Genomic DNA, 25,436 nt, shown 5'->3' with positions numbered 1-25,436 from the left:
AGTAAGCGCTGTGCAGGGAGGGTCAGAAGAGCTCCAAAAGAGTTGAACTGCTGATAGACAGCATTGGCATTCATTGCATCAGAGAATGGAGTGAAGGAGAGTGCCAGGATTACTGAGGAGAGGAGAGGGAGACTTTTACCTTAACTTGAGGTAAAGGCAACATGCACTGGTTTAAGAGAGAGAAGGAACCAAAGCAATTGGCACCAAAATATGGATAGCAGGAATGCACTGCTTAGCATGAAAAAATGTGTTCGACAGGGTGTTTACCATCAAAATTCTGGCTAAGTTTAGATAAAGATTCTAAACATGCAGCTCCCAGCTTCCACGGAGCAGAATTTTATATTTGGAACCATTTCATGGGATGATCATTGGGCTAACTGAACCAATTTAAAATCATGAATTTGCTATTAGTACATCGTAGATTAAACGAAGTATTTCCCTTTTCCACAATAGATTATTTGCTATTGATAAAAAAATCAAGAAATATAGTTATTGCCAAAATTCTATATAATGCTCAGTTTTTTCTAAAAATAGTAAACACTATTTTAAATGAAGATTAATGCCATGCCCATGTTTACTGTAAATTTCAAAGTTTTGGCAAATGCAAATAAACTATCAAAAATGAAATTCTCTGAATGCGGGGGATGAAGAAAGCTGACATTAAAACCTCTCCCTGCTCCCTGACTTTGCAGTAAAACACTATTTCTTCATCACTTGTATTTACTCCTTTGCAGGCTATCATGTGTACTAGTTTCCAATACGAGTGAAGAAATGTTGGGGATTATTGCAACTTCCTATATTCCACTCCCCTTTCAAATTAGTTACATTTTCATGTTATTGACTTACAGAAGATCAGTTCCATTCTGCAGCTTGCAGCTGTTAGTCAGCCTTTGCTGATATATATGCAGCTTTTGCAATTGACATCAGTACTATCGATAGCTTTACCTTGTAGTTTTAGCCAATGCTACTACTTGGACACTGAGATACCAGTCTGGAGCATCTCAGATTGTGGGCGTCTGCACACTGTCCCTCTGGCTGCTGCTTCTTACACTTAAACAAGGGTCCTCAATTCCTTATGCACTGTAACATGCCTTTATTTACATCTGTACATAAGTTCTTAAATACAACTCTCCCATGTAGTGCTTAAGACTTTGTTCTTTACATGCTCATTTTAAATCAGTTTCTCCTCTCTTACTGATTCTAGTTTCACGTAATCAGAGCAACATAATGACTTATGTGAATCTCATTATGTCACATACACATTAAGATACCATCACAAATCCTCCGCCACAGAAGTACAATCTTATCAAAATGTCAAACAAAATTTGGTTTGAACAAGAATCATAGAATCCCTAAATTATGGATGCAGGCCATTCAGCCCATGGAGTCACACCGACCTTCTGAGGAAATTCCACCCAGTCCCACCCCTATAACCCTGCATTCTCTATGGCTAATCCACCTAACCTACACATCCGTGGACACTATGAGCAATTTAGCATGGTCAATCCAGCATGGTCAATCCACCTGACCTGCACATCTTTGGACTGTGGGAGGAAACCAGAGCACCCAGATGAAACCTACACAGACAAGGGGAGAATGTCCAAACTTCACATAGCCAGTTGCCCAAGGCTGGAATCGAACCCAGGTCCCTGGCGCTGTGAGGCTAACCACTGAGCCATCTTGCCACCCCAAGACTACTTGGAAATTCAATGCAGAGACATTGTACATTTCATAACTTTTCTTTTACTCTCGTCTAACATAGAAGAGAGTTGATGATGATCAAAAATACCCACCCAATCAGGATTCTGTGTTTTGAAGAAAAAATAGGGAGAAAGTCCTGAAAGTGAGTTTTTCCCCATGTTGAGGTAGAGCAGGGCTACATTCAGTTTCAAAGAAGAATGTGTATTTGTATCACTAACTGATTATGTTCTCTCTACAGATGTTGCCTAGCTAGCAAAACTGATAAGCATTTTCAATTTTTGTTTTCAATTTCTAGCAGCGAGGATTTTGGTCTTCTATGCTTCTTGCCTCTTCATCTTTTACATAAATAATCTAACTTTGGGATTCTGATGATGTATTTTATCAATCTAGGATTCAACAAGCTTGGTTAATGATTTGAATACTGAAATGCCACTTCTTAACTATTGCAACATCAATTTAATACTAGAAACTGTCACAAACTCCCTCCCTAATACATCTTTTCTTGATTAGGGTCATGGCATATGGAGGTGGCTGACCTGGAGAGCACTTATTGCCCATCCCTAGTTGCTCTTGAGAAGGGGTGGTAAGTTGCCTTCTTGAATTGCTGCAGTCAATGTGCTGTATATGGACCCGCAATGTCATTAGGAATTCCAGGATTTTGACCCAGGGACAGCGAAGGGATGGTGATATATTTTCAAGTCAGGATGGTGAGTGGCTTGAAGGGGAATTTGCATGTTGTGGTGTTTCCATGTATCTGCTGCCCTTGTCCTTACAGGTGGAAGTGGTCATGGGTTTTGAAGGTGATGTCTAAAGAGCCTTGGTGAATTGTATCTTGTACACGGTACACACTGCTGCTGCTGAGGATTGGCAGTGAAAGATGTGAATGTTTGTGGAGATGGTGCTAATCTGGTTTTTTTGTCCTGGATGGTGACAAACTTCTTGAGGGTTGTTGAAGCTGCACAAGAAACTGGGGAGTAGTCCATCACACTCCTGATTTGTGCCTTGTAGATGGTTGCCCGACTCTGGGGGAGTCTGGATTTGAGTTAATTACTGCAGGACTCCTAGCCTCTGACCTGCTCTTGTAGACACTGTATTTATATGGTTAGTCCAGTTCTATTTCTGGTCAAGGATGTTGATAGTGGGGATTGTAGTATGTGATGGTAGACAATGATGGTAATTATCATTGAATGTCAGGGGATAATGTTAATTTATTTGTTGGTGACAATCATTGCCTGGCATCTAAGTACCATGATGTTGCTTGCCATTTTCCAGCCAAGCCTGGATATTACGCTGGTCTTGATGCATTTGGCCATGGTCTGCTTCAGTATCTGAGGAGGCAGGAGTGTATCTGCATACCAGCGACTGCAGCAGTTCAATAGATCAGCTCACCACTACTTTTTCATAGGCAATTAGAGCTGGGCTTTAAATACTGGCCCAGCCAGCATTGCACACATCCCATGAATGAATAGAAAATAAAGGAACATTATTTTCTGTGAGCAGCTGTTCTGAAGCAACATTCAGGAAAGAGTATTCTGAAAGAAAGCCTGGAAATCGTTCATTCTTCTATTTTCCAATGGAAGACACATAGGAAGATAGGAAATAAACTCCCACTACGTGAGGGAGGATACTAATGTTAAGTGGCAGGTATGGAGAGAGTCATGAAACACATTTTGTGCAAGTATTTAGTAGAAATATGATGGTTCAGTTTTGGTGTTTGGAATTTTTGGAAACACATGGATGACATCCCACTTGACAAAAAGTGCAGAATATTTTGCTGAACCAAAACTCAAAAGTCAACTGTAAATCAATTGGCCAATCATTTGATGAAGATTAAACAAACTTGTTTTTTGTTTTTAAAAAAAAAAATCTATAACTAGATGGAAATCAAAGTTACACAAGATTTATGAAGCTGAAAACAAATTAGTAAAACCAATTTATCAACGTTTGGAGTGAGCTAATTCACTCATTCTATTTAAAAAGACATTTTGCCGCAATTTATTGACTACAAATTCTGCGCAGATGTGACTGAAGCATCTTTAATTGCCCCCACGTTACTCACTTTTTACTCACTACACCGATACCAACAAGGTCTGTCATTCTTCAGTTAATTAAGTGATCAAGTGTCTTATTCCTCTCTTCATTGAAGGATGGGCCACCTTTGTGCTTTCATTCCATTGCCCGAGAGGTAAGGCAAGATTTATGTCCTTGTTGCTCTGGTAACACTGAGCACCATAGAGGTAAGGCAAATAATGCTTCCATCTTTCAGGCAGCAATTACCTTGACATTTTTGAGGGTGCCCATTGTTGGGCCTTTGAATAAAACTGAGAAATAGACAAGAGTCTGTTTTACAAATTTAGATGTTCTGAGCTGTCTAAATGACAGCTGTTAAACTAAGTTTAGTTCCCCAGAAAGGTTGTTTCTCTCATTTTTCTGCTTTCAGGCTCCCTACAAAGTTAATCTGTTTTACTTATGTTGAGGAGCATAGTGTGCAGTGGCTTTCACTAGTTTAAATACAAAGGCAAGAGCTGAATAAGGAGGAAATGTTGTCATGTGTTTCCATGACAAAGTGCTTAGCAATGTTTCTTTGTCTTTTTGATGACTAACTGTTGTGGCATGGTTCAATGTCATGCACTATACCTGAGTGATGAAGAACATGTACTAGAAAGGCCAATGCACACTTAGCAACAATAGGACCCTATAAAGGTCTGACATTGTGCTGCACCAAAATCTAAATATGCGAATATGTAACCTAACTTAGATTGCAGTGTGGATATTAAAGAAAAGTTGATAATCTGTCTTATAAAATACATGCAAATGGGACTGGAGATAGAAGCTTAACGTTAATGAAAACTTCAATCTCACAAGAAAAACAATCACGACAGAAAATGCTGAAAATCAAATAGAAACAATCTTTTTTGTGCTTTTTAGCATTTTATTTATTTTAAAATTCCATTTTAGTCTCTAAAATAGCATTATAAAAATAGAATGGTGGAAAATGCAAATCTGCCAGATCTTGCATGAGTCAACTACTGTGTTCTGCACTGACACCTTTAGCACATATAAATGTCTGTTTAATATGGCAGCAATGGCATTTGAAATACCTTCTGCACCAATTTTAGATTAACGTCTTTCAGACATTCTTGGGACACTGGATGGTAATTCCAAAAAGGTGGCCCCCATTGTGCCCCTTTTAAGATCCAATTTCCATCTTGCTTGCACTTCCTTTTATTTATATTTTGAATTTATTACATTTGTAACAATCTTTTCTCTTCTTTCACTGTTTTTATTTACTTTCTCTCCACAGATGCTGCCATACTTACTGAGCATTTCCAACATTTACTGCTTTTATTTCAGATTTCCAGCATTGGCAGTATTTTGGTTTCGTGCTAAAGTAGTTATCCTGTTGTACTTTAGTATGGATGAGCACCGTCAGGATGAGGGGCAGGGAAATAACACCAAGAAAATAACAACCTGTATTTACATACAGAGGCTGTAATATGTAAAAATATCCCAAACCACTGAAACATAATCGAGCAAAGATCAACAAGCCAACAAAGGGCTACTAAGAAGAGTGACTAAAAGTTTGGAATGGGCTGTGTTTTAAGCATCAAAGGAAAAAAAAGGAGGTTGCGAAATGGGGCCATAAAGTGAAGAAATTACAGAGCTTGGAGGCTAAGCAACTGCGGATAGAGACACCAAGAGACAAAGGGATCTCTGGAAGCACAAGGTGCCAGTTGCAGTATTGGAGAAGGTTACAGACAGGAACACGCGAGGCCATAATGGTTTTGAGCATGGTAACAAGATTGTCAAATCTGAGATGCTGGAGATTAAAAGCCAGTAACAAGACGACAGTGGGGTAATGTGTAAATGGCACTTTGTCTAGGTATTGTCAGCAAAGTTTAAAAACAAGTTCAAGTTGATGGAGGACATAGGATGGCAGGACATCAGAACCATGCTTTATTTTAGGTGACAAAAGCAAGAATTAGCAGTGCAGCAGCACATACATCGAGACAGATCAGAAAAGGGTAATAATTGAGGTGATTATTGAGATTGCACAGGGTCGGAAAGCCAGCTCAGGATTGAGGAGCACGTTGAGTTTGTGAATTGTCTTGTTCAACCTGAGACTGTGGCCAAGCAGGGGCTGGATGTAGGGGAAGAGCAAACATCACACAGCAAACAAAGAAGGAAATTGTGTCAGGGTGGGAAAGAGGGTATTTGGGCTGGAATGTGGATGGTGGAGTTCAGTGATAGGGGTAGATGGGAGACTCTCGACTTTCTTGGGTGAAAGCGTAACCTATCCTGTTCCGGGTGGCCTACAGGGAGTGCTGGAAAAGCTGTGCAGCTTATAGAGCCTGCAGTTCTTATCTCCCTGACAAAGTTAATAACAACACAGCGTTAGTTAGTGTCTTTAATTAAGCTTAGAGAGTGACTGACCACCAAGAAATATTCAACTAATTTGAGGAAGGCAGTGTGAATTTGTAAAGGGTGGGTGATGCCTGATGAATCTGACTGAACTCTTTATAGGAGTAACTGATGCAATGGACAGGAGAATGTCTATATCTGCTATTTGTATGAACTTTCAGAAAGTATTTGATGAAGAGGGGTCAGAGTCAGGAGAGGACACATCTTTGCCTGCCATCCCTGTATCTGACTGCTAAAAGACTGGGGCCATGGATGAGCTCCTCCCATCCCCCATCTTGTCATAGTTTCCAACCGGGGAAACTAATTATTGTTCTTGCCTGCTGGAGAGACAAACGATCAGAGAAATGGTGAGTTGAGGCCCATATGTGGCCATTAATTGACAACCTAAAGTCCTTAATTGCTGGCATTCAATATACCACCTCACCCAACACTTTTGTTTAGGGGAAGAAAAGGAAGGGCCAACTCACCCAATTATTTTCCCCTCTCATGACTTCAGTTACCACCTCCAGAGAGGGAAGAATTATGCCCCAAGTGTCACATTTGGTGCTATCATACTGCATTAGGACTACATTATTGGGGCAATGTAGCAGGAGATTTACTGACCATCTGGTCTGTGCCACATAAGAGGGCTCACTGCTATTACATAGCACCAAAATAAGAGGGAAAAATCAATTTGCTCACAGAGGTCAATGCACTTCAAAGTAGTTTAATGTTAAGAAAATACTTTGACATACTTCTGTAAAATATTAGTGTTTCTAGCTTTTCAGTTCCCACCCTCACCTGACATCCTTTACCTTAATGAATACATAATAGATGTACTATAAAGAAAGCTTTAAGTACTGATCACTTTATTTCAACTATATTTCCATACCTACATCCCAACTGGAAATATATTGTTGTATTGCAGAAGATTAATAGTTATTACTTGGAAGGTTTATCATGTAATTGAGGTGATGGGTTTTACCTGTTTCTTGTGCTGAGGTGGAAGGTATGCATCCAAGAGAGAAGGAAAGGTGCTTTTTTTATGTGTAGTCATTTGTAGGTGGGGAGAAACCAGGTCAGCTGTAATGAAATAAACGTTGGATAATTATAAACTGCAGGGTTAGCACATGGATCTTCTTAGCAGCCTCAACTGTTCTCATGCATTTTAACTTTTCTCCAACTCATCTGCATCTGGTTCTCAATATTTTGCTCCTTACTTAAATCCAATGCTTTTCTTTAAATTAATTCATGGGATGTGTCATTGGAAAAGCCAGTATTTATTGTCCTTGAGAAGGTGGGGTGAGCTGCCTTCTTGAACCACTGTAGTTCTTGGGGTGTGGATACACCCTAAGTGCTGCTGGGGAGTTCCAAGGTTTTCACCCAGCGACACTGAAGAAACAGTGATACAATATAGTTTCTTGGAGGGGACCAGGCACATGGTGACATTCCCATTTGCCTACTGCAGTGTGCTGCTGCCTCCAAATTTGTTGGTGTGAGTGAATAGGGCTGCTTTTTCCTGGATGGTTTCAAGCTTCTTGAATGTTGTCGGAGCTGCATTCATCCAGGCAAGTGGAAAATATTTCATCACTTTTCCAACTTGTAGGTGGTGAACAAGCATTAGGGAGACAGGAAATAAGTTACTCACTGCCTCCACCTCCGTGCCCCCCAACTTGATCTGCTTCTGGTCCAGTTCAGATTCTAGTTAATGGTATCCCCCAGAATATTGATGGGCACCTGGATGGTTCTTTTTGCTTTCTGTTTTTATCTCTCTATCCATTTCTTCTGATGAGAGTTAGTGCATGACATGGTGTGATATGGTTTAGAATGACATGATATAGTGATGTGGCAAGATGTTATCTTGCGTACCATGACAATATTTTATTGGGGTGTGCTGTGGCTAGCAGGGAAAGGAACAAGAAAATAATTGCCACCTGCATTAGAAGTCTGATTTGAGAGAAGTAGTGGCTCTTAGCAGTATCTAGTTTTAGAACAGTTACACCCAAACTGGCCAGCAGTGCCTCATAAATGTAGTCAACAAAACCTGTTGCGTTCTAAGGAAGGGTCACCAGACCCGAAACGTTAACTGTTTTTTCCTTCACAGATGCTGCCAGACGTGCTGAGCTTTTGCAGCAACTGTGTGTATGTGTGTTTAAACCTATCAATATGTTGGATTCAATTACACAATAGCTACCAATTTTGAACTTAACCTAAATTAGGCAAAGTTAACTTTAATTGTGAATCAAATCATATGTGGAAATAATTGGCTCGATATACAACATGCAGCTTATTGGCTATTATACAGTGAAGATAAAGGGCAAACTGTATCTCAGGAATTATTTCCACTCTCCCCATGCCAGAAAGCCATTGTGGAGGGGTGGAGGGGGGAGTGGGGAACGTGTCATGGGTAAAAGAGGAACAAAAACCTCGGGGATGACATTCCAAACGTTCCGCCAAACAGAAAGTAATCAAAACAGACCACTGTATAGCATTTCATAGCCCGAGTCACTACTTACCCAAAGAGGGACCGGACAATCAACTTCTGTGAGTGTTGTTGCTCTGGGTGACTGGAGGCGCTGAGCTGAAAGGATCCCGCCCTCAGCCCAGAAAATGCTGTGACTCGCTGCACTTCTGGTTTTAAAGCGAATGGTGTTAATAGTCCTGCAGCCTATAACGATGGATCCCGAGCACTTAAGCTCGAAACCGCTGCCAGTAACTAGGGTCCTGCTGCATAGTTGAGACGTGGTATGCGCTTTCCGGTTTGTGCTGGGGAATTATTCGGAACCATACCAGAAACTCTTCCCGCTGGCCTGTATTCTCCTGTTATTTGAACCTTTCACAACATTTACATTTTAAGGACTTGCCATCCTCATTGCAAATGTTTAAAAACGAGAGTATGTTTTCAGTAATCAGTACTCGCTACAATCAAAACACGTCTGTCCCCTAACTTCGAAATGGTGTTATCCGATTCTTAGTTTTATTAACAGTCCCATTATCTGCTGGGTTGAACCAGTCCACTGAGGACGGCGAGGGAAGCTTTCTCCTTTATATTCACTTACTGCGGGCATTTCCATTGTAAGGTGTACAAAATGTGAAATAAGTATTATTCCACAGGACTGTATATTCCAGTCCCTCTTTTACTCCATCCATGACAAATTTAAAGTCGATAAATTACTTCTGATAAAGAATCCCGGAGCCGATAATATTGCACAGGTTATGTGCGCTTGTTTCAATTTAGGAAGTCTACTCATAAATACAGATTGAGCGACCGCTCTGCAGAACACTCCCTCTCAGTGCAAGTATGACCCCTCCTCTCCTCCCCACCCCACCAGACCAGCTTCCAGCCACCTGATACTTTAATTTTCAACCTTGCTCTCCCAGCAGTCTGCCCTCAGTTTTCCAACAAAGCTCAGTCCAAGTCCCAGGAAGAGCACCTCAAAACAGCCATTTTAGCATGAAGGTCGTCATTTGGCCTATAAATAGTATGCTATCTCTATGCAGGTCATTACCAGGCAGTATAATTGCCCCACTCTACGTCAATGGCCCTATAAGTTTTGTTCCTCAAACATCCATCCAGTTTCCTTTCAAAATTATTTATCATCTATCTTCCTTATAGGCAGCCGGTTCCAGATCACTACCACTGGGTGCATAGACAAATTCTTCCACGCACTTCTACCTAGTGTCCTCTTGTCTGAGCCCAGGGCAGGAGATTGAGAATCTTAGTCAGATAGGCCAGTGGGCTGAGTGTTAAATGGAGTTTAATTTAGATAAATGAGCTGCTGCATTTTTTGGAAAGGCTAATCAGGGCAGGACTTATACACTTAATGGTAAGGTCCTGGGGAGTGTTGCTGAACAAAGAGGCTTTGGAGTGCAGGTTCATAGTTCCTTGAAAGTGGGGTTGCAGGTAGATATGATAGTGAAGAAGGTGTTTGGTATAGTTGCTTTTTTTTTGGTCAGTGCATTGAGTATAGGAGTTGGGAGATCATGTAGCAGTTGTACTGGACATTGGTTCCACCACTTTTGGAGTATTGTGTGCAATTCTGGTCTCCCTTCTATGGGAAGGATGCTGTAAAACTTGAAAGGGTTCAGAAAAATATTTGAGGATGTTGCCAGGATTGGAGGGTTGAGCTATAGGGGGAGGCTGAATAGGCTGGGGCTATTTTCCTTGGAGCATCAGAGGCTGAGGGGTGACCTATATAGAGGTTTATAAAATCACAAGGGGCATAGATAGGGTAAATAAGCAAGGTCTTTTCCCCTGGGTGGGGGAGTCCAAAACTAGAGGGCATAGGTTTAATGTGAGAGGGGAAAGATTTAAAAGGGATTTAAGGGGCAACGTTTTCATGCAGAGGGTTGTGCATGTATGGAATGAACTACCATACAAAGTGGTGGAAGCTGGTACTATTACAACACTTAAAAGGCATCTGGATAGGACTGTGAATAGGAAGGGTTTAGAGGGATATGGGTCAAATGTTGACAAATGGGAGTAGATTTATATAAGATATTTGGTTGACATGGACAATTTGGACTGAAGGGTCTGTTTTGTGCTGTATATTTCTATGACTGAGTCCTTGTGGGGAAAGCCCAGCCTGGAGCAACTGCAGGCCCATAGCTAAAGAAGGGCTGTGATTTGGAACTTCTAACTTTATTTGATATTTACTACTTTATACTGACAAGAAATGTAATGTTGAACTTTTAACTATTTCTTTATTTTTCTACTTTTTAACCTAAGATTTTGTACCTTGTACCTAAGATGGCACCGTGAATAGCGAGATTGTCTTCTTGTACATGAGTGCACATGACAACCTAATTATAACTGTACCATCTGCTAATGGATACAGCTGAACTTTACCTACCGTATCCAAATCTGTCATTAACTTATAAACATTTATTACACACCCTTCATAACTCCAAGAAGAAAGCCCTAACTTCTCCAAACTAAACCTGGACCATAATCTCTCATCTCTGGAATTATTCTGCTAAATCTCCTCTGCACTCTCTCAAGGACCCTTGCATCTTTCAGAAAAAACAAACCAGAACTCAAGTTCTGGCTTAATCAGAGCCTTATAAAAGTTCAACATAACACCAAAATGTGCATGTGGAGCCATGACCAGTGTTTACACATTTGCAAAGGTGGCCAAGACATTTCCAAGTCATGATGACAGGTTTGCAATCGTAGCTTACAAAAGAAAAAATAAAGACTTGATTTTTTTCCAATTTGGAGGTGAAGATGCTATTTTTGAGATCATTACATCAAGCAAAATGACTAAGACTTTGCTGCAAAAAGTGCACCAATAAATGTTGTGAATGGGTTTTAGAACCCTGGAGTAACCTTATGATGATCTCACAGAGCTGCCCAACAATGGGGATAAATAGCAACTTTTGGGCAGAGTTAACGAGAAAAATGTGCAGAGGAGCATGTGGAGTAGACAAACTAGCATTTAAGCAGCAGAATTTATGAAGTTTTCTTGCAATGATGTACCTGTTACATTAGAGCCTGATAAATCTCTGATTAGCAGGTATTGTAGTATTTAGTCTTAATGCCTCAAACTGTTTATAAAGAAGCCAAATTCTGAAGACAGTTCTTGATCTTGCCTTCTCCTCAATCTTGAACCCAATCTTATGGATGTAGGCTTAAAACCACACCACAAAAGAACAACTGATTTCATGCCCAATTAAAATATAATGAACAAAATAATTGTCTAATGACACACATATCAAAAAGCAAATGAGACAATTGACCAATATTGCATGTAATTTAGGCAATTAGGAAGGAAATGGGTGTTTGATAACATTGAATGGAAGTTGAATGGGAATTCAAAACAAAACACCAATAATTGAAGGTTATCACTCCAGTCAGAAGCACTTGACAATGACAGAAGGCTGTCAGAACTGTCATAGGGTCATAAAGTTATACAAAACGGAAACATACCCTTCAGTCCAACTCGTTTACACCAACCAGATATCCTAAACTGATCTAGTCCTATTTGCCAGCATTTGGCCCATATCCCTCTAAAACCCAGATGCCTTTTAAATGTAATTGTACCCGCCTCCACTACCTCCTCTGGCAGCTGGTTTCATACACACAGCACCCTCTGCATGAAAAAAGTTGCCCCTCAGATCCCATTTAAATCTTTCATCACTCTCACCTTAAACCTATGCCCTCTGGTTTTGGACTCCCCAACCCTGGGTAAAAACCTTGGCTGTTCACTCTATTCATGCTCCTCTTCATTTTATAAACTTCTATAATGTCACTCCTCAGCCTCCGACGCTCCAGGGGAAAAAAAGCTTAGATTATTCAGCCTCTCCCTATAGCTCAAATCCTCCAATCCTGGCAACATCCTTGTAAATCTTTTCTGAACCCTTTCAAGTTTAACAACATCTTTTACTATAGCAGGGAGACCAGCATTGAACACAGTATTCTAAAAGTGGCCTCACCAATGTCCTGTATAGCCACACATGACATTCTAACTCCTACACTCAATGTATTGATCAATGAAGGCAAGTGTGCTAAACACCTTCTTCACCACTCTGTCTACCCGCAACTCCACTTTCAAGGAACTATGTGCCTGCACCATTAGGTCAGAGATACCTAGATCGATATCACTTTCAGAGACTAGAGTTACTGAAGTTGAGGCAGCCAACAGTAAGTATAACACACCAAATTCAACTCCTGTGAACACTCTCCATTGCTTAAATGCCAGGAAACCAGATGTGGAGCAACATCAACATTCTCATAGAGTTGTAAGTTGGGCAAGGAATGTTTCCACTGTGGCGGTGCTGACCCATTCCAGACTGTATCCTACTACTGGTGAACAGTGTAACGCTTATGGGAAACTGAACCGCTTTTATCATCAGCAAAAATGACTACCAAGATTAATACCAATAGAAGGGTGTCACATATGCATGCTATATCAAAGCAGTAAGAGAATATAGCCAATGTAGAGCCAGATGACCCTGAATATACCCTGTGCTCACTTTCAGATGCAGTAACCAGCCACATGTGATAATCATCATTGGCCATTAGGAAATAAACACTCCATAGAGACAAGAGCATCTGTCAATGTCATAGGACACAAATGTCCAACAAACTTCAGAAATGCCCTATTCCCTGCAGATCAGGGCATGTGAAAATTTCCCCTTGCAACAGTGACAAACCACTAAATGTTTTCAGGACTTTTGAAACATGAGTCTCATTGAAAGCCAATACAACATATGCTGTATCCTATATCACATGTTTTACTGGGAGAAATGACTTGCTCATCAGTTTCCACACGGCAACAGATCTGCCAGCACAACATACGTGATTCTTATATATGGCAACCACATTCTTGAATTCTACACTTGAGTGTTTCACTGATAGCAAACTGTATGGTGTTATATACAAATTCTGTACTCATGGCCAAATGCCATTTCAAGTCAGAAAGACAAAACAAAGTTTCTGAAGAGTCATACTGGACTTGAAACATTAACTCTTGCTTCTCTGTCTACAGATGCTGCCAGATGTGCTGAGTTTATCCGCACTTCCTGTTTTTGTTTCAGATCTCCAGCATCCTCAGTTCTTTGTTTTATTAAAATTATCAACTGTTTCATAACCAAAAAACTGTTTCCAGGCAGGTTTGACAGGGTTCAATGCAAGCTTGCATGCTGCTCTTGGTCTAAATCAATGATTTAGATATAATTGTAGGGGGCATGATCAAGAAGTTACCAGACGATACAAAAATTCCTGCCATCCATTTAAAGGAACAAATTCACAGAATGAGTAAAACCGAGGTTTGCATTCATAGATATAATACAGTATTACAGGATGAGTCATCAAATAGGTCCATACAGATACTAGCTGTTGGCCTCTGCTTGTTGATTTCTTCCAACGCCTCAGCACCTGGAATGTCTATTATGGAAGATACAGCTGCAGCTGACAACCTTGTTCCTCCTAGATTCATGACTTACCAAAGCGGGGGTTGGGATCTAAGGTGGGATCATGATCTCTGAGGCAGCAATGGCCACGATGAAGCTCTCACCAAGTTCTAATAGTCATGCTCCCTCTCTAGAAGATCAATACTTTCAGTTCGCACTGAGCTGTTGTGCCAGTTTTCATACCTTAAAATGAGGTCACATTGGGCAAAGGTTTGGGAAGCACCATCATAGAAATGCATAACACAGGAGACTGCCATTCAGCCTATCAGGCTGTGCAAGCTCTTTGAATATACAGCTATGCCTAGCCCCACATCCCTGCCTTTTGCCTAGCATTTACTGTTTTTTTATAAAACATACCAGGACCATGAATGGATTCAATATTGGAAATATGCCATCTTGTCTGCTTGTCATTTATTCTCACCATTCTCATTTGGATCTGGATCCCATTTATTCCATTGACTGCAGGGAGAATAAGCAAACTGTATTGTGGCACAGAGAGCCATTCAAGTGGGAGGAGTAAAGAGAAATATTGCAGAGATAGGGAACTGCATAGTTAGGGGAATAGATCCGTTCTTTGTACCAAAGACAGAGTCCCCAAGACTGTGTTCCTTACTTAGTATCAGAGATATGAAGAATTGTCAAAAGCAGGATGGGAAAAGAAAATAAGGGGAAGGTCAGTAGATGAGCACTGGCAGACATTTAAGCAGATATTTTCTACTACTCAACAAAAAAGTGTATTCTAGTCATTCTAGTCAAAAAGGACATGATGAAAACAATGAAAGATCCATGGTTAACAGGAGGTCAAAGAGCATATCCAATCAAGACCTAATGCATACAAAGTGGTGAAAATTAGAGGTAGTCAGAGGAATTTTTTTAGGAACCAGCAGCAGATGAATAAAGAGCTATTAAAGGGAGAAAATTGATTATGAAAGTTAATTGACAAGAAATACAAAAACAAGCAGCAGGAGCTTCTTTAAGTATATAGAAAGAGAGTAGCTAAAGTAATTGTGGCACTCTTGTGGGATGCGACTAGGGAGTCGATAATAGGGAACAGGGAAATGGCTGATAATTTAAAACCTATATTTTGGATTGGTCTTCATGGTGGAGGCCACTATAAATATCCCAAAGATATCAGAGAAGAAAAGGGTAATAATGGGAGGAAAGATCTTGCGACAGGATCTATCAGAACGTCTTATAACAGGCTCTATCACAAGGCAGAACTTATCGGTAACTAACAGGCCTGAAGCCAGACGGATCGCCAGGATGCAATGGCTGACATCTAAGGATTTTAAAGGAAATAGCTGCAGGGATAGTGGAAGAATTGTTTGAAATATTCATGAACTCACTGGATTCCTGCAGGGTTCCAGTAAATTGGAAAACTGTTAATATGACACCCCTGCTCAATACAACAGGCAGAAAGCAGGAAAATATAAGCCAGTTGGCCTAACAGCCATTTTGGAAAATACTATGGTTCATTATTAAGGAAAAAATAGCAAGACATTTCAAAAAGCTGAACACAATCAATATCAACAAAGTTTTGTGATAACGTAGTAATGGTTGGCAAATTTGCTGGAGTTCTTTGAGAATGTAACAAGCAGAGTTGAAGACAGAACTTGTCCATGTAGTGTATTTGGATCTCCAGAAGGCATTTAGTAAGGTGGCACATAAAAGATTATTGTACAAGTTAGTAGCTCATGGTATTGGTGGTAACGTACTAACATTGATTGAGGATTGGTTAGTGTACAGAAGACGGAGCATCAGGATTAATGCGTCTTTTTCAGCTTGGAAAGACATAACTAGCGGAGTGTCCAGCCCTAAGATCTCAATTATTTACTACCTTTATTAAGGACTTGGCGAAGGGTGCAGAATGTAATGTTTAAAAACTTGCTGATGATACAAGAATAGGTGGGACAGCATGTCATGATGAGGACAGAAGTACTGATTAGCCAATATCTGCTTTGAGTTTCTATAAGGAATCTGCAAGGGGATACATTGTGAGTGGGCAAAAACTTTGGAGAAGGAATTTAATGTAGAATAGTGCACTTTGGTAGGAAGAATCAAAGGGCAGACTGTTACTTAAATGGAGAGCAACTTCACAACAAACTGCAGCACAGAAGGTTTTGGGTCCCATTTTTAAGAAAGGATATACTAGCATTGGAGGCTGTTCAAAAGAGATTGACTAGGCTGATTCCTGGGATGAAGGGGTGACTTATCAAGAAAGGCTACTATGTTCAATTCTGGTCTCCCTCCTGTGGGAATTTTTTTTTTAAACTTGAAAGAGTTCAGAAAAGATTTACAAGGATTTTGCCAGGGTTGAAGGGTTTGAACTACAAGGAGAAGCTGAATAAGCTGGGGCTATTTTCCCTGGAGCACCGGAGGCTGAGGAGTGACTTTATAGAAGTTAATAAAATCATGAAGTAGATAGGTGAATAGACAAGGTTTTTTTCCCAGGGTAGGGGAGTCCAAAACTAGAGAGCATAGGTTTAAGGTGAGAGTGGAAAGATTTAAAAGGGACCGGAGAGGCAACCTTTTCACGCAGTGGGTGCTGCGTATATGGAATGAACTGCCAGAAGTGGTGGAGGCTGGTACAATTATAACATTTAAAAGACATCTAGATGGGTACACGAATAGAAAGAGTTTAAGAGGGATATGGGCCAAATGCTGGCAAATGGGACTACATTAATTAAGGATATCTGGTCGGCATGGATGAGTTGGACCGAAGGTCTGTTTCCATGCTGTACATCTCTATGACTCCATGACTCTATGGTTGGGCCTTTGTTCATTAGTTTAGAAGAATGAAAGGAAATTTTATTGAAACATACAGGACTCTGAACAGATTTTGCAGAGTAGATGCCGAGAAGATGTTTCTACTGGTGAGGGAATCTCAAAATAGTGGCCATTGCGATAGAAAAAGAGAACATTTATTTAAAACTGAGGCAAACAAGGATTACGTTGTACGAATGCATTATTTATAGTTGTTATATGCTATGAGGTGTTTCAGTGATTTGAGCAGAACCTACATACTGAGTAGGATTCTTTCAGAAATTCTTGTGTTGGATTCATATTCTGATAGCACCAAAGCAATTTTTATCTTCCAACAGCTGCATGAGCCATTGAGAGCATTTTTAAACATTTTACCCATTTCAATCAATAGGGCTCACGGCTCCATCACCACAAAATCCAGAAATATTTTCTGGATTGCTGATTGAGTTAGACCAGATCCTAAATACAATTAATTATGAGTGACATTTTCCAAAGGGTACTGATATCTGTGCAATTGTACTTATCAAGAGAAAAAAAAAGAGGGAAAATAAATAAAAGTTGTTGGGGTTATTGGAGGGGGGGGGAGTTAAAGAATCACAGGCACACACGCTCAACCAGGTTGTCTTTCAATTCTGCACCGCTACTTCCATTTTCAAGTTGGTTAAAAAGTAGCTGCTATAGACAAGCTACTGATTCTTTAGATTTCTTCATTTTGCATCACGTAGTGGATTTGGCAGCAGAAAAACCACTAAGCAGATTAGATATGGGGTGTCATTTATGGAAATTGCAATTTTCAATTCATTTCTAGCTGGTTAACAGTCACAGCCAATTGAGAAAACTTGGGTCAGAAAGAGGTCACTTCCTCTTTTTAAAAAAACAAAAACCAAAAAAAAAATCGCTTCAGTCATAGTAGATTCCCTATGCTTTCCTAAATGATCGCTTGTCCCACTCACGTGTACAAGTCTGTTCAAAAATCAAGGTGGAGAACAGAAACCAGAATCTTTCTCGAGAAAGTCACATACACATCAAGCAGCTCACATTTATCCAGACACTAAAATATATATATACTTTATGTTTAAAGCCAGCACTGAACCGTTTCCAGCCATCTGCACTTATTTTGCCTCTTACTGCATAGATACATCACCCGCTTCCCCACTGAGCACCATAAATTCAGTTCCTACTCTGTAAAGTACCCTGGAAAAAAGCAACCCAAAATCCTGTGTACTTTAGCAATTCATTCAAAACAGAGCTGCCTATGTTCTGTAAAAACTGAAAGAACTGCAGATGCTGTGAATCAGGACCAAAAACAGAAATTGCTGGAGAAATTCCAGTTCTACGGAAGGGTCACCGGACCGGAAATGTTAACTTTAGCTTTTTCTTCACAGATGCCGCCAGACCTGCTGAGATTCCCCAGCAACTTCTGTTTTTGTTCCTGATTCACAGCATCTGCAGTTCTTTTGGGTTTTTATTTAGTATTTAACTCACTGCCATATCTCTTCTAAGCATGCCCATCTTGAAGATGTTGTGCTCCCCTCTCCAAAGAGATTTCTGTTCCAATCTTTCTTCTTGTCTACCAACACTAATTTCACTGTCACTGCTGGTGTTTGACCAAGTATTTGCTAAAACCAGTTCTGAGGAAGGGTCATTGGATCAGAAATGTTAACTCTGAATTTTTCTTCACAGGTGCTGCTAGACCTGCTTAGCTTCTCCAGCAACTTCTGTTTTTGTTCCTGTCTATATTCTGTCTTGGTCATTTATTTACCCTATTGTCAATGACCTAAATTAGCTACATTTTCCTCAATACAATTCAAATTAATCATTCTCATTTCCAAAGCTCTCCATGTCATTGTACATTTGCAATCTTTTCTGTCTTGTATCATTTACTGCATTCTTCTGTCCTTGGGCATTCTTGATTTCTTCTCCCCAAGCTGGTTTCTAGCCATGGCACTTAAAACTGTAATTCATCAAATGCGGGATCAGCTTTCTACCTTAGGAATGCAGATATGGGGCATTTTGTAATGTCAGCTCTGCAGTAAAGCAATTTCCACTGCTTAGCAATGGTCAAGGCCAGTGACCCCTACATCCTGTGCATGGATTTAAAATAAAATTAAAGTTGCAGAATAACTGATTTTGGATCTTAGTAGCCTGCAGTAAGAGGAAACATGAGAATCCTGGATAAGGCAGTGCTACAGAAATACAACACAAACACAGCAGAACTTCAATCATGTTAAACCTGATTTTAAAAGTATACTTAGGTGGTTCACCTGGGACCATTTTAAAAACACCTTCTTCATCACCCTGTGTACCTGTGACCCTACTTTCAAGGAATGATGCATCTGCACTCCTAGGTCCCTGTGTTTGGCAACACTCCCCAGAACCCTACCATTACCTGTATAGGTCTTGCCCTGATTTGCCTTACCAAAATGCAACACCTCACATTTACCTAAATTAAACTCCATCAGCCCATTGGCCCCTCTGATCAAGGTCCTGCTGTACTGTGAGATAACCTTCTTTGCTGTCCACTACGCCACCCAATTTTGGTGTCATCTGCAAATTTAATGACCACACCTCCTATATTCACTTCCAAATCACTTATATAAAATGACAGAAAACAGGGCCTAGCATCGATCCTTGTGGCATGCCACTGGTCACAAGCCTCCAGTCCAAAAAACAACACTCCACTGCCACTTTTGCTCCTACCTCAAGCCAATTTGGTATCCAATTGGCTAGCTCCCCCTAGATTCCATATGATTTAGCCTTGCTAACCAGTCTACCATGCAGAACCTTGTTGAATGCCTTGCTGAAGTCCATATAGACGTTCACCGCTCTGCTCTCAATCTTCTTTGAAGAAGTGACAAAAAAACTCAATCAAGCTAGACACATGAGATTTCCCACACACAAAACCATGTTGAATCTCCCTAATCAGTCCTTGCCTCTCCAAATGCATGTAAATCCTGTCCCTCAGAATTTCCTCCCAACAACTTACCCACCACTGATATCAGGCTCACAGTCTATAGTTCCTGGCTTTTCCTTATCACCTTTCTTAAATAATAGCACCACATTAGTCAATCTTCACTCTCCCACACCTCACCTGTGGCGATCAATGATACAAATATCTGAGCAAGGGACCCAGAAACCTCTTCCCTAGTTTCCCACAATAGCTCTGGGATACCTCTGATCTTGGTGATTTATTCATTTTTATGCATTTTAAAACTTGTAGCACCTCCTCTTCTGTAACGTGGACACTTTAAAGTACATCACTATTTATTTCCCCAAGTTCTCTAGCTCCCAAATCCTTCTTCACAGTAAATACTGACACAAAATACGTTTAGTATCTCACCCATCTCATGTGGTTCCACACCTGGATGGCCTTGTTGATCTTTAAGGGGCCCTATTCTCTCCCTAGTTACTCTTTTGTCCATAACGTGTTTGCAGGATCTCTTCAGGTTCTCCTTAATCCTTTTTGCCAAAGTTATCTCATGTCCCTTTTTCTCCTACTGCCCTTATACTCCTCTAGGGATTCAGTTGATCCCAGCTGTCCATAACTTGACATACATCTCCTTTTTCTTGACCTAAGCATTCACTACACCTACTAGCCTTGCCTTTCGCACTAACAGGAACATATTGTCTCCAATGTTAGCTCATTTTAAAAGGTCTCCCAGTTCCTATCCATCCCTTTACCTGTGAGTCGTCTCTCACAATCAACTTTTGAAAGTTCTTGCGTAATACCATCAAAATTGGCCTTACTCCAATTAAGAACTTTAACTTTTAGATCAAGTCTATTTTAAAATGAATAGAATTGAACATCTTTAGCCCCAAAGGGCTCCCCACCATTGACACCTCCGTCATTTGCTCTGCCTTATTTCCCCAAGAGAAGGTGAAGTTCTGCTCCTTCTCCAGTAGATACATCCATATACTTAAAAAAAAAATTCTTGTACACACAAATTCCTCTCCATCCAAGCTCTTAACATTATGACAGCCTCAGTCTATGTTTTTAAAAGTTAAAATCCCTCACCATTACAACCCTATTACTCTTAAAGCTATCCAAGATCTTCTTACAAATTTGCTTCTCAAATTTCTTGCTGTCTGTTGGGGGCCTATAATACAAACCCAATAAGGTGATCATCCTTTTCCTATTTCTCAGATCCACCCACATAACTTCACTGGACAGTCACCCAGGAATATCTTAAGTGCAGCTTCAATGTTATCCTTAACCAAGGACGCCACTGCCCCTCCTCTTGTCCCCCTTCTATCCTTCTTATAGTATCTATACCTAGAACATTAAACTGCCAGTCCTGCCCCTCCCTGAGCCATATTTCTATAATAGCTATGATATCGCAATCCCATGTTCTCAACCATGTCCCGAGTTCATCTGCCTTTCCCTCAAGGCCTATTGCATTGAAATAAATGCAGTTTAAATGTATTAGTCCGACCTCATTTTCTACCGTGACTGTTCAAGTGGCTCTTCTCTACTGTACCTGCCTTAGATTTGGTAATATTGACACCACTCCCAGGAACAGAGCATTCTTCAAATGTTTAAGCTTGTACAAAAGACAGATTGTTGCTTGAAGAACAATGCACTAATTCATTTGAACCAATGTAAACTGAATGCTCCCAGAATTTAACACAACTCTCAAATCACATGATTTACGTAGGAGAAAAAAATTCCAAAATTTGGGGCAGGACAATTTTAGGTATCCAGGAAAAACATCTGCAAAACATATAAAAGGAATGGGCAACTTGGGAGTTGAAAATAAATTATGATACAATTTACAATGCAAGTGTATTAACTTCAGAGGCCTGAATAGACTGATTTCTTTCCTTGAGATCACCGATTTCCTGTAAAACATCCCACGCCCCCACCCCCACAGGCCATTCCTTGCTATGTACGTATCAACTGGATCACAATTTTACATGGCAATTTTTATATTCCAGTCACTTACACCATTTTCAAAAGCCATTTCAAAAGTAACAAAAAACGATTATAAATAAGTTTTAGATGTAGATTAAAAAAACCCTGCATTGTTTGCAGTAATGCTTTAATGATAATTTCTGTGAAACATTCAAAACATAAACTAGTGTATTTTTAGATTTATTGTACACTTTGCATATCTAATTGTGCACATCACAAGCAGCTAGCAAGTATAAATATAAATTCGTTCTCTGGTAATCCACTCATTCGGCAATTCCTCACTTTTCATTACAAGTCATATCCATTTCTTGACAGTGATCTCACATTCACTCAATTAGTCATATTTTGCTTGACAGAAGCCAGAACAATTTGACTTTTAATAAAACACACTTGGTACATCGTACCAGTTGCACAGATCCAAACTAGATAGTGGTGAAAATGTCTCCAAATATCGTGAAATATATTCCTGAGAATTTCTTGCACCTTACACCTCTTCCTTTTACTGTAACATAAGCATCAAACCTCTCCCCACTCTATACATATACTTCGTTCTGTTCTTTAATGGGCATTGTTTTGTGGATCCTAGGTGAATTAAAACTTCACCCACTAGCAGTGTGTACCAATTGTTTTTGTCTGCAGGAGCAGTGAAGATTTCAAACAAAATATAAGCAGAGACAGAGTAACGTTCTGGATTTGCAGTTTTCAGCCAGAAAAGGGAGCAGTGCAGATGCTGAAGTCAGGGGAGCAGTTGCTGTTTTGCCTCCCATCCGCTCACATCCCTTCCCCGCGTAGCTGGGGGAATAGTCTGGGTTCTGCCCCACCAGACACTTTGTGGCAACCTGGACTCCGCAGCCCACATTCACTCCACCGGAGCTGGGAGAAAGACAGCCTGGGCTCTGCCCCTGTGCCGTGCCAGGCCAGCCCCGGGACCGGGTTAACTGAGCAGCCGGGGCAGCCTGGCCGCCTCCTCCACCCCATGCAGCCAGTCCAGGCACCTCTGGTACAGCGCCGGGTCTCCCGGTTCGTCTTCCTCCTCCTCATACTCCACGTCGTCGTATTTGTGTTGGTTATTGAGCAGCGAGATCTTCACCAGGCTCCGGATACCGGCCGCTGAGGCTGAGGCCGAGATGGTTTGAGCAGACCCGGAGCTCGGCTGCTGGAGACAGCCGAGTGGCCGCGGGCCCTGCCTCCTGCTCCTGCCGGGCCCCGGCGGCTGGCGCTCCAGGCTGCGCCTCTGGATCAGCAGCACGGCCTCAGGGGTCAGGCTGAGCGAGAAGCTCCCCTCCCCAGCGCTCTCCTCCAGCCCACTGCGGGACGAGTTGTCATGGCTCCTTGTGCCCGAGTCCGCCGACCTGGAGGCGGGCCCGCTCTCACTCGAGCTGCCCGCAGCCCTGGGGCCCGCGGGTCGAGGCTGCGGTCGGCGGCCGCCTAGCCGCGGCTTCGCCTCCGGCCACGAGTTGGAAAAGCCGCCGCGACGGCCCCGGTCCCCGGCCGGCGGCACTGGGCCTGCCCTTGGCCCCCGCGCCAGCTCCTGCCGCTTCCCGGGGAAGCAGCAGCCCCCGGCTGAAGCGATTGGAGGGAAAGGCACGGCGGGTCGGCGACTCCCCGGAGGGGTGTCTAACTTCATCGCCCCAGCCGCCTTCAGGATCGAGTAACCAGAGAGCGTCCACGGGTCCTCCTTTATTACAGGGGGCAGGAGGCCGGTAACCCTCCTCCAGGGCCGAGTATGTCACCTCCCCCTCCCCCGAACTGAGGCTATCTCCTCCTCCTCCTCTAACTGGGGAATGGTTTGGAAATTAATGCTACCATTGACGTCGACACCCACGTCCCAAAAAAGTATAAGGTGTATAACTATTGTTGCTTCACTTGTAAAGGTACAATAATTTGAAAGGAACCTAGATAAGTTTCAAGATTCAGAAGTGTTCTGAACTTATCTTAAAAAAACAATTTTTCACTCTGAAGAGTGAAGTATAGAATAAGAACAAACATTCTAGAAAAAAAAAACTCAGGTTAAGCAACATACGCAGAGAATAACAGAGTTAACATTTCAAAGTTAATGACTTTTCATTAGAACTTTGTATTAACGTACTTATTACACCAAGAACTATCAATGCCGGAGATCTGAAACGATCAAAAACAGAATTTTCTAGAGAAACTCGGCAGGTCTGGCAGCATCTGTGGAGAGAAGAGAGTTAACATTTTCTGCTCAGTGACCCTTCTTCAGAAATTTGACTTTTTTAATAAACTGTCACATGTTGCACATGGGCCAGACCAGGTAAGGATGACACATTTAATTCCCTAAAATAACGTAAGTGAATTAGATCATTTTATACAACAAAGGTAGCTACTAACTTTTTACTATTACTAGCTTTTAATTACAGATATTTATAAGTAATTTAATTTCCAACAACTCCCATGGTCGGATGTGAACACGTCTGTATAGCATTAGCTTGGGTTCTGAATTATAAATCCAATAATATTGCCACTATTTCCAGCACCTTCTAATACAATTGTTTCCTATGAGGGACTTTCCAATTGATTCATGACAGTTGAGCACTATGCTCCATACAGTCAGTTGGGCTATTACGTATTTATGGATTGCAGCCAGTAATATAATTGCAGCAATTTCACTGACAATCCCCTCAGCAAAACCTAGGTTCATGTTAGCTGATGATTTTATGCCTGAAAAAAAAAGACATTGGCACAGATTGTGGAGTGTTTGAAGGAATTTATTTGTTTTGCCACCAAGTTCAGTTCAAAGTCTGGATTCATGCATCACAAGGTTAAATCATAGGTTTGTGATCTCATGCATTTAATTTCCACAGCAGTGGTTATTCATTATGTAAAACAGGTGCAGGAAGTTTACAATACCATCAAACAGCTTTGGGAGTTGTTTGAGGTATGCATGATTTAATGCTGATGAAAACCTTTTCCTGTTAGTTTTCAAGAACAAAAAAATGGACCAAGATGAAAAATTATAAAATATGGCTTTTGACACAGCAACAACAGAGGAACAGCAATGTAGTTCCAGGTAAAGATTGGGTAAGAATTGAAGAAGTTAGAGGTGATGGTGTTCCCATGCTGCCTTATCCTTCTATTATGGTAAAGGTTACAGGTTTAGAAGGGGGTATGAACAATGCTGATGCTGTTTCACATGTTGGTAAAAGTATAGATACTGATTTTCTACCTTAAAGAAAGCTTTTCTTTAGTACCTGTACTTTGTATCAATGGGAAATATGTCTTGTTACATGTGAATATTTACTTCTACTCTTTCTCATTGTGAAATAGATGTGGTATTAGGACTTTTACATTGTTCCAATCAAATTGCAGATAAACCGCAGCATGACAGCAATAGCAGAAGATGGATCTTACAGTCTTAACTTTGCTGCATGAACCCAATATAAACGATTATAACTAAACATTTGGTATTGCACACAATAGCATTAACATTTAATGTGTTTTGGTGTATATGAGGAGTCTATTACAATGTGAACACAGTGACAAAAATCAATCTGTTATAATCCTTGCAGGGGGAATAGTAAACCAAAGTAATTGTATGTACTGGATGACCCACGAGGGAAGAAATGAGCAAGACTTCACTTTTTCTAGCTTTTACTTTAATACAATTCAGAAGCACTGCAAATTAGAAATGAATTAAGAAGTAAATGATACTTCAAATAAAGGCAAATTTTAGCGGAAATAGTTGATAACAAAAACATCCTACCCACAAGTTTTTGCATCATTT

The 25,436-nt window shown here is 40.9% G+C and overlaps 2 protein-coding genes across 4 annotated transcripts in view; both read right to left on the bottom strand.

The window, feature by feature from the left end:
* si:ch211-130h14.4 overlaps positions 1 to 9,099 on the bottom strand; it is a 121,683-nt gene extending 112,584 nt beyond the window's left edge. For all 3 annotated transcript variants that reach the window (XM_048601484.1, XM_048601485.1, XM_048601486.1), the window contains exons 1-2: positions 8,619 to 9,099; positions 7,088 to 7,185 (exon numbers count right to left, since the gene is read on the bottom strand). In XM_048601484.1, coding sequence (XP_048457441.1) covers positions 7,088 to 7,159 — 72 coding nt within the window. In that variant the 5' untranslated portion in view covers positions 7,160 to 7,185; positions 8,619 to 9,099. The remainder of the gene's footprint in view (positions 1 to 7,087; positions 7,186 to 8,618) is intronic.
* A 12,702-nt stretch (positions 9,100 to 21,801) lies between these two features.
* Positions 21,802 to 23,445, bottom strand: prr18 (proline rich 18). Its single transcript, XM_048601151.1, has one exon. It carries the CDS (start codon positions 23,316 to 23,318, stop codon positions 22,626 to 22,628), a length of 693 nt encoding a protein of 230 aa, XP_048457108.1. The 5' UTR covers positions 23,319 to 23,445; the 3' UTR covers positions 21,802 to 22,625.
* Positions 23,446 to 25,436: the final 1,991 nt, after the last annotated feature.

The sequence above is a fragment of the Rhincodon typus genome, chromosome 9 (genome assembly GCF_021869965.1).
Source record: "Rhincodon typus isolate 14 chromosome 9, sRhiTyp1.1, whole genome shotgun sequence".
In the NCBI taxonomy this organism is placed as follows: Eukaryota; Metazoa; Chordata; class Chondrichthyes; order Orectolobiformes; family Rhincodontidae; genus Rhincodon; species Rhincodon typus.
Note: the sequence above shows the minus strand (reverse complement) of the source record. Positions and strands in the feature narration are given on the sequence as shown.